The sequence below is a fragment of the Haplochromis burtoni genome, unplaced genomic scaffold, assembly GCF_018398535.1.
Source record: "Haplochromis burtoni strain Fernald_Lab_line unplaced genomic scaffold, NCSU_Asbu1 Contig_6, whole genome shotgun sequence".
Taxonomy (NCBI): Eukaryota; Metazoa; Chordata; class Actinopteri; order Cichliformes; family Cichlidae; genus Haplochromis; species Haplochromis burtoni.
The window spans coordinates 4633359-4643313 of record NW_024582367.1 but is presented as its reverse complement, the minus strand read 5'-3'; the positions used below and the strand labels follow the sequence as shown (position 1 = coordinate 4643313).

General features: G+C 41.0%; 1 protein-coding gene across 1 annotated transcript; it reads left to right on the top strand.

Annotated features, from left to right (window-relative positions):
- Positions 1-977: 977 nt before the first annotated feature.
- Positions 978-9565, top strand: pmp22b (peripheral myelin protein 22b). The gene is made up of 5 exons (XM_005913553.3): positions 978-1128; positions 1869-1959; positions 2256-2337; positions 5343-5483; positions 7187-9565. Exons 2-5 carry the CDS (start codon positions 1882-1884, stop codon positions 7345-7347), a joined length of 462 nt encoding a protein of 153 aa, XP_005913615.1. The 5' UTR covers positions 978-1128; positions 1869-1881; the 3' UTR covers positions 7348-9565.
- The last annotated feature ends 390 nt before the right edge of the window (positions 9566-9955 follow it).

The following is a 9955-nucleotide window of genomic DNA, read 5'->3' as shown; positions in this document are numbered from 1 at the left end:
TCTAAATGATCGTAGTATTTACTGGTTACCTTGTATCTCTGTAATTCTGCCCTGAACACGATCCAGAGGGAGAAAGAGATAAGGCCATCAATTTATACGGTATAATATTTTCATGGTTAACTCCCTGAATATATTTCTTTGAATTACGCTTGTTACAACACACACGTTTATAGAACTGACCAAAGTGCATACTTTTAACATCAGGGGTCCTTTTTCAGGGTGGAACACCATCACACTCCCACTGGAAATGAGTCACGTCAAACAGAGGAGAGCCCCAGATGCTATCTCTCACTTGTGGTGTGCTGAGCATGCCCATCCACACTTTCATGCACGCAGTGAGTCACAGCGCGTAGTTCATGACTACCAGAGGGAGAAGGCCCACGCTACATCACATTACAAAACATTACAACCGAGTCTGTCACTCTGACTCCCGTGGTTTCCAAGGAAACGTTGCTTTTCATTGCCTTACAGTGTTGTACCACAAACACATAAGCTATTACATACGATATATGACCAGAAAAAGGTCTTTATTTATTTATCATTTGTTTAGATTCCTTGCATAAACAAGAAATGAACGTAAATTAAGAAAAAAACAACAACTAATGTCTTGCAATTCTTGGACAATTGTGCTTGATTTTCAAATAAATCCCCTTATTATTTAATGATAGAAACTATAAATATGCCAAAAAAGAAAGTTTCAGATGTCTTATTACATTACTTATAAATATCTACAATATGGAACGCCAAATTAAATTCCTAATACCTAATACAACAAAAGATGAAAGAGAAACCTCGAAATCACATAGTTGCTGTTAGTTACCACGACAGCCAAACAATTATTACCAGGTTACTACACACAGTAAGTTAGTAACTAAGGCAACCCATGGCATTACGCATAGCGCGTCTATATTGGGAACACTGGCTGTGAACCAGAGGGTCACTCCATGACGCAGCGACGCACGCAGGGCGTTGTTCTTCCATAATGAGACTTTATAACAGAACGTCAGTCCTGGCATCAATCTAGTCTGAGAGCGACTTTTAGGACAGAGGACTACCGCTGTCGGACTCTTTTTCGGGCAAACTTGCTTTTGCTTCTCTTTTTGTGGACATACAAGCTCTACGCTCGAAGTAAGTGGACTTTGCTTTTTTCTAAACTTAGTTACGTTCAGGCGCACTCAGGCAGTTCCGGCGGATTAAAGGGAGAAACGAGATTTTCCCCGCGCAGACTGCTTCATTGCGCGTACACACAGACACGGGGGAATTGAGCTGTCACCGCAAATAAACTGGCATTAAGTTTAGCATATTAATTTCAACTATAGACAGAATTAATAAGCCTTTGTCTAATCGTGTTTCCTTCGCTTTGTTTTAACAAGTCATTTTGCTACCCGAAAAAACCCGAATATAACTGAAATAAATGCAGTTTTGTAAATGATATATGGCGGATTTAAGAAGTTTCAAAGAAAAAAAAGACGTATTATTATTTTATTTATTTATTTATTTATTTATTTATTTATTTTTGCTTAAAAAAGCCAAAATTTTGTGTTGTTAAAGCAAAAAGGGTCCCTCCTGAGATAATCTTTAAAGTTTAATCATATTGACAAACTTGCTGTTACACTGGCTGTGACTCAAAGGCACCATACCTCTGACTATATGAATAATATCGTTAATTATTCACTGCCTTTTGAAACTGATGTTATGGAAGGATCCTGTCATCTCAAACAGACAGGCTGAGATAAAATTTCTTAAAAGCCTGTCCGCGTTGAACGTGCTGCAGCGACACACCCATATCCCACCAATCTGGCATCCACACAAATACACACACACGTACATTGACCGTCTGATTGTCTCCTCTACTCACTGCTTTCCAGATCATCTGTAAAGATGCTGCTCCTGCTACTTGGAATCATCTTCCTGCACCTCGCTGCTCTGGTTCTCCTCTTTGTGTCAACAATTGTCAGCGTGAGTGAAAATGACATGTTTACCCGTGTCTCTGTTTGTTCAGATGTCATAGTGAGCATGCACACAGAGCAGGAGCAATTAGAAAGGCATGCATGTGCACTCAGTATCCTGAAGATATAAGATATCGTGGAGGATTACATGCAAACTGACTCTCTTGGAGCCGTTATGGATGTTTTACCTCCACCACTAAACATAAAATAATTATTATTCAACTTATTTATGTGTGTCTTAGGAATAGAACTATGCCAATGAGATCTATTTCTCTTATTGACTGAGTTGTATGTTGTTGCCACCAGGTATGGACAACAGGTGAATCTACCACATCAGACCTATGGATAAACTGTACTACCTCTGGATGTAGCCCAGCATCAACTGGAGGTCAGATACCAGCCTCACTTATATTTTGCTGTTTGCCTTTAAACTGTTTGTTGACAATACAGTGGCTGGGGAATTTACATGCTGCTCTGTTCTCTCTGAAGCTCAGTTTTAAACTTGCTTTACTTTAAAAATCCATCATTTACCTACCCTATGGTGTGGGTGTGTCACAGTTACTCTGGAACTGTGGTGCCATCTAGGGCAGAGAATGTGGCAGTGCTGTTTTGAAGTGCTAGCTGATAGGCTGCCACTGTATAAATAGTCGTGGTGCGATGTCCATATTCAGGTCTCGTGTTGGGAGTCCATATTAACAGAGCTGTGGAGAATCAGGGTGGGGCTGCAAAGAGTATTTAAAGTTTTAAATCTATGTGCCTGTGTGTTTGAAACCAGGGAAGCCTTGGACCACCGTGAGCAGAACATAGCATGCTGATAGTGGGTCACGCCCAGAGTAAGATCTTAGTGTCCCGTGTTAGCTTGCAGGGATCATTAGGACAATTTAAGGCAGCAGGTGCAGCGTTAGGAGATTTATGTACACAAAGTCAGACACTGGATGCTTTAATTAGAAATACTGATATTCATATTTATAGTAGACACTAAATACAAATCTTTTACAATGTCAAAAAAGTCAAAGAGTGATATATTTTCCTCTTCATGAATGTTCACTCTGCATCAGCTGTATGCTTTGCTACTAAAAGTGCCGTCACAGTGCTGCAAGAGCTGCTGGCTGTAGCTGGCTGATGTCATTTGTCTAGTATGAGCTGCGTTCAGCCAGTGTGTATTTTGTCAGGGGCAGCAGTGGTTGCACACTCTGCCAGGTAGTTTGATGGTGCAGTCAGTTTGTTTGACTTGCTTTCACTGGTGCACTGACGCAGAGTGTTTATTTAAGAAGGCGCGTGTGCCGTTCCCAGGTCTTTGCTTTGGCTTTGAGAGATGGAAGATAGTGGTCTGCTCGCACGTTGGGGCCAAGCCTGCGTTCAAAAGAGCTTTTGGAAGCTTTGCTGAGCAATCAACTTTCCTCTGAACCAAATCATAATCATGGGCATCACAGTTATTTTTAGGGAATTTCTAAACCTTCAGTGTTGCCATGAAAAAAAGAAAAGAAAAACACACACACACACACACTGTGTGATGCCACAGTTATCAAATGCTGAGTGAGTTAAACATCACGTGCTTGCAGCCAGGAAAATTACTTCACAAAATTTACTTGCTCTAAATTTAGCGGTCGAGGAATGTCTGCTGCCCCAGCACAGACCTACACCACATAAACAAGTGAGGGAATACTACAGCAGTTTTATTTTTGCTGTTTACTGTTTTGGGAAAAGCTTCAACAGTTACTTTCCTGTTTTGAATTTCAGCAGAATCCTTTAGTTGCTCTTCCTGGAAGTTATTTCCGTAATAATAATGAACCCAGACCCAGTTTATGTTCATTTTTGAATGCGAGTCCCTCTTGGGTTTCTGTGTTATTTTGAACCGTGAAGCACGCCTCATGCCAGGAAATGCGCGATGTCACTGTTTCCTACTACTGGTCGGGAAAGAAGGAAGGAAGGAGGGCTGGAGGGCTGTTTATTAGAAAGCAGTGTACTGTCGCTGCATTCACAAAATGCTATCACAGATTTATATATAACATTTGAAAACACGGTTATCATAGTGGAATCTAATTGTTGCGTGGGTGTGGTATCAAGCTGGCGACATTTTATGGATGGAGATTTGCAATGTGTCATGTTTCTTCCCATATCTCATCTATGAGCCAGTGGTCCTCGGGACATTCTCTGCTGCTGCCATTGTAGGAAACCTGACTCCGAGCTGGTAACTCTATGTAGTCATCATGCAGTTTCACCAGAAAAACTGTGATTGTTTTTTAAACGGCCACAGAATAAAATGCATGAAATGTGTTACAGGGTAATGAATTGTTGTAATGCTGAGTTAAAATGCGGTCAGTTAAAGTGAAAAACATCACACAAAGTAAGCTGTTTTATCGCTTAATCATCCTTGTTGTTCTTGAGAACGAGCACTAATAAATTATGCACTGTGCCTTTTTTCACTTTGTAAGTGCGCCTCCATTAAAACCGCAATATGCCTCTTATTTAAAAAAAAGTAAGAGAATCAATAAATCACAGATGTATGAGAATTTTGAAGTAGACAAATCCATATATTTCAATGTCAAACCTTCGCAGAGGCATGCATACAGATTGAGTTATATTAAAGAAATACATATTTTAAAGACTTATCTGGACTACTTGCAGGCGTCAGGACTGGACAGCAGCTAGTGAGTGGCATTTGCAACTTATGCCAATACACACAGATCTAGGGAGATAAGAGCACAAAAATAGAAATAGTAAATGTGACTAAAGCGAAAGACTAAATAAGTATATAGAGGAAGGGAAAGCGCGAGTGCTTCAGGAAACCTGTGGGGCAGGAAGTGAGGTAAGGTGAGAAACCTGATAGGGCCTGATGGGGTAGGAAGTAAGCATGGAAAACCATCAGTCAAGAAATAGACACTGCTTGGAAGTCCAATGATTCCTGGAATGGCAGCACGAGTAAAACGCAAAAACACACAACCATACATGGAGATTGAGCACCAGTAGAGTAGATGGTGCATGGTGGACTCTGTCAATACATGTGTCTAATGGGTTAATAGCTTCTAGAAGCCTGGCCTTGGAGGAAAAATCAATATGGCACATTTAGTCATAGGTCCTACTGTGAGGGGCTCACAGAGCTTTTAGAAATAAGATACCTAGGTTTCATTGTTAAGGATCCATTATAGATTCCCAGAAGTCAACAATGCCAGGGCTGCCTCATTATGTTTTATTTGTGAGGATGCTTAAATTCAGCAGGGGCACAGTACAACAGTACACTTTGGGCTTGGATTTTTTTCATTTCTGTCTTCTCATTCTGTTGTGTGTTCATTAAGTCAATCAAACATCTATTATGCTCTGGTTCATGATGACTGGCGTGCTGTTGCTGACAGGACTCTCTCTCTCTTTTCAACTCCCCTCTCTCCCCTGCAGAGTGGATTCAGTCGGTCCAGGCTGTCATGATCCTATCCATCATCTTCAGCTGCCTGTCTCTCTTCCTCTTCTTCTGCCAGCTCTTCACTTTGCAGAAGGGTGGACGCTTCTTCCTCACTGGAACCTTCCAGATCCTTGCCAGTGAGTTCATCACCCTTAACACATTCACATAATTTTTATATTACGTGAGTAAATATAATAAAAATGTATTTAAAAAATTAGGCATTTCATTGATAACAGTAGCAACCAAATAAATCAGCTTTTTTTTTTCAATTTTGAGAAGCTGAAAAATTGAAATCTTCTTTATTTTCCCAAGAATGACTAATATACACGGTCACTGAAATGTTTTAGAACACCGCAGTTCTTTTTTTTGAATTGAAATTTAAACAGCTCTCATCAAATGTGTCCCAACTTTCATTGACTACTTATAACCTCATCGATCCACGTGTAGGGTAGCATGAGTATTGTACTGCAAAAAGATGTGTGTTGCTATAAAAATTGCAAGTAAAAGGCAAATAACAAAGGAAGAGAGACAGAAGATCATAATGCTTGTAAGTGTAGGTTGTTCCTGTCAGAGAAATGGTGAAGAAACTCAATGTGTCAGTGAGTACAGTCACCTTCACCATTAAAAGGCACTCAGAAACTTGGAGAAACTCTGACAGGAAGTTGAGTCATCAGGTTGTGTGACAGCCAATACACAAGACCACAGCTTTAAATGTTCAGTTCAAGAGTAATCGTGGTAAGCAAGTCTCATTTTTGACTGTAAAGAGAAGGCTTTAAGTTGAAGGTTTGACGGGTTGAGCTGCAGCAAGAAAGCCATTGCTAAGATGCCAGAATAAGAAAAAAAGGGCTTGCCTGGTCCATGAAACACAGCCAATGGACTACTGAAGACTGGAAGAAGGTGTCATGGACTGATGAATCAAGATTTGAAATCTTTGGTTGATCAGCCAAGATTTTCTTTACACCGTCACGTAAGCAAAAGGATGGTTCCCCAACATGTGACATCAAATGTCAAACATGAAGGAGGAAGCGTGATGGTCTGGGGCTGTTTTGCTGGATCCAGAGTCAGTGACTTGCATAGAGTAACCAAAATGGCTACCATAGCATTCTGCCATGCAGTGCCCTCTGGGAAGTGCATGCAAACTTTTGACTGGTAGTCTAGCTTCCGCACTACTCTGACCTGCATTAATAACACAGCAACACCTGGGTAGTCTCAAAAGGTGCTACTCATACAGTACAAATCCACCACCACCACCAAGAAACCATTAGTGGATGCTCACTTTCCATGTTCTATTGGAGAGAATCAGATTTAGGTATGAGCCAGTTACTAATGGTTTTTATACTCCCCTTGTTCATTGTACTCCATGCCCTTTGGCCAGAGAGCATCTCTACTGCAAGTCCATTGTGTTCTCTCTTGGCAGCCCTTTACAAAATCCCAGGTTTTCTCTCCACGGTGCCAGCACATTGCCAGGCACCCAGTTGCCCACTCAGCCAAACAGGAATGACACTGGGAACACTGCCAGCCGCGCAGTGTTCAAATGTCAGTAAGGCTGGCGGTGGGAGGTGTGGCGTGGGAGGATGGGGGGGTCTGACAAACAGATCGTGCCATGTCAGACAAGGTTGGTCGGTGGGCAGAGCTGGAAAAGCTTACATAGGCCACAATGGGGTTCAACAAGCATGAAAAAGTGTGATGTAATGCGGGGGAATGCCTTCTGGGAAACTGACCTGCTCGTTACTGCCGCCAAGCAGGGTTCAGCCCAGGACACAAGACACACAGAAACCTGATCTAACACTAAGATGATTATGGCCAGTATTATTAAAAAGTCACCTTTTCCCCCTTGCAGGTTTGTTTGTGATGAGCGGAGCCATCATCTACACGGTGATGAGTCCAGAATGGGTGCCGGAGGGAAATTCATTTGGCTACTCCTACATCCTGGCGTGGGTGGCCTTCCCCTTGGCGCTGATCAGCGGACTCATCTATGTCATCTTGAGGAAGCGAGAATGAGCCGTCACTCCATCCCACTGTTCCCAGTAACCCCCCACCCCCCACCCCCCGCCCAACTGCAAGTGCTATCAGTACCCCTCTGAAGTATAACTCGTGATGCCCAACTACCAGTGGAGCCACCAGGCCAAAACACCAAGTTCACAGAAGGGGGGATTAATACCAAAAATCAAACCAAAACACGAAAACACCAATACTGTCTCAGTTTAAAGATGTATATAGTATCTATGGTTTAAAACATATTTATAACACTTTTTACATATATGTACATAGTTTTTGTGTTGCTCTGTCAATGGATACTATGAGCTTTATTTTAGCTGATTAAGTGCCTCAGTCTTTGTTTGTAATGATGAAATAATTATAGACTATTTTTGTTGTGGGATTATTTTTTTTTTTGCCTTTTTTGTTTTGGTAATTGCCAAGTAATAAGTAAGAGAGAAAAAAAAAGTGTTTCTTGAAGTATACTAACCAAAGTGCATGTATAGAAATAGAGAGGTTAATTAAGCATTTTCGACGGGGTTGCTTTACAAAAGAGAGTGGTAACATCCATGGATGTAGCATAGCCATGAATATGGATTTGGTCCTTTTCTATTTGTGAATTTGCAAGTTTAAGTGTATTTGTTTTCAGTCTTTTTTCCATTTCTTACTTTCAACAAAAGATGGTGCTATGTATTTATCATTCCTATTACTGATAGCAATCATTTACAGCAGAGTTGCTTTGTTATTGTTTAGAGTCAAACAGCTTGCCATTAATTAAAGTGAGACTCAGCCAGCGGTGCACTTCTACATCTAGTGCCGGGCTGCTTCTTTAGGGAACACAGCCGATTTCACTTTGCAGTGTCTGATTATTTTTTTTCCCCTTTTATCAGCTACTGTAAACGGCGGATAAACACGGTTGGGGTGGTGCACTAATGCAATCGAAAGTCATTTAGAATGGAATGTCAGTATTATTCTGCGAGTTTATAGTCAGATCACAGAGAAAGAACTTTAAATAAGCTTTTATTTTTCAGCTCTGCCTTAATTTTGCCTTAATTTTCCATCATTCTGATGTTTATGTTCGCCTCGCGCGTATGGCTGTTCAATTCTCAAGAAGTCTTTGTAGAAAAGTATCAGAAAGAGCATAATCACTGTGGGGCATTATACCGAAAGGAAGAAGTTATACACTTAACGCTACTAGAATAAATGCCACCGAGTTGAAGCCATATAAAATATGAGATGATAGGAAAAACATGACTGAAATATTAACTCTATTAAGTGATAAAAGGACAGAGAGGTTTGCAGTAATGATACAACTGTCTGTTTCACATACTTGAAGTTTGACATGCTGCAGTCTCTGCCCACTGACGTTTAGATGGTTTTTTGTCTACTGTATAAAACCTTTACTGTTTATATGTTGTGCATAACAAATGTTTATGACAATCTAGCCTAAAACACTCACTTACTAAATAAAACTACTTTCACATTATCTAATATTGTGTATTCCACTGTTACAAGGGACTGTAACACTCTATGCATGTAAAGTAAACCGTTACATTTTGCAGAAGTCATTTTGCTGTTTGCCCGTAAACTTTGAGACACACTTTTCTGAGCTCCAAAAGCTTAATGTGGAAAATGATGATTACTACCCATGTGTCGTGGCATATTTGCTATTACTGACGTGTGTGAAAACGTTTGAGATCAGTCGAAGACATCGGCAACTGAAACGCAGCCTGTAAATGTCTGTGTGCAATTTAGCCAGTCAAACCTAGGTTAGTGCGTGTGGTTGCAAATGCTGTATGCGACTTGTGTCACCCACACGGCGCACGATGCCAGCTATTCAAAACACGCAGATAGCGTTTCAGTGTATACTGTGTCTCTCGTGACATCAGACATAAGAGGACTGGGAGCATGTTCTGAACACTAATGAGAAAGCATCTGTCCTCCACTTGATGGCATCTCCTCTGAGATCCTCTCCCCTTCCAAAAAAGAACTACACTGTGTTGGATTCAAGTATTTCATTCTGAGCTTACACTAGATAATAGTCTGCTATGGTTTTTCAGCATGATGCTCTTCATTGGGTCCAGTTAGAAGAGACTGCCTCTAATGACAACTGCCCTCTTGATTATTTTGTGTAAAGCTGCCACTTTCAGCTGTGCTATGTTTACACCAAAACCAAATGCTCTTGATATTACCAAAAGCTACTTTGAATTTAACCATTAAAGGATGATTCTTGCCACCTTAATGGAGCTTACTGTGTCTTTCAGTCGCAGTGCACACATCTATAACATATCTAATCAATCTGAAGAACACTCAGCCGTTCTGACTAATGGAGTCTGAATATTCTGTTTCTATAACAGTCACTCCTCAGCTAGCACTTTTGCACTGAGCTGATGATGCGTCTAAATCTCCAGCAGTGAAAGAGTACACTCTAAAGAAAGATTCTTGTTGCAGGCTCAGGCGGTCACAGTCTCCTACTACTGCCCCCTCTGACATTCTAGCACTGGGTAAAATGGGAACACTGCATTCTGGTCTGCGAGCGTGTGGGTGTGTGTTGTTGTTGTTTACAGACTGGGAAAGTCTCTGTGTGTGCAGATGTGCATACCACATTATACCATTCCAATGTATGATGTCA

Excerpts from the sequence above, each read along its gene's own strand:
- pmp22b (XM_005913553.3), top strand. The coding sequence starts at position 1,882 with ATGCTGCTCCTGCTACTTGGAATCATCTTCCTGCACCTCGCTGCTCTG. Across the intron at positions 2,338-5,342 it reads TAGCCCAGCATCAACTGGAG|AGTGGATTCAGTCGGTCCAG; the intron begins GTCAGATACCAG and ends TCTCCCCTGCAG. Across the intron at positions 5,484-7,186 it reads AACCTTCCAGATCCTTGCCA|GTTTGTTTGTGATGAGCGGA; the intron begins GTGAGTTCATCA and ends TCCCCCTTGCAG.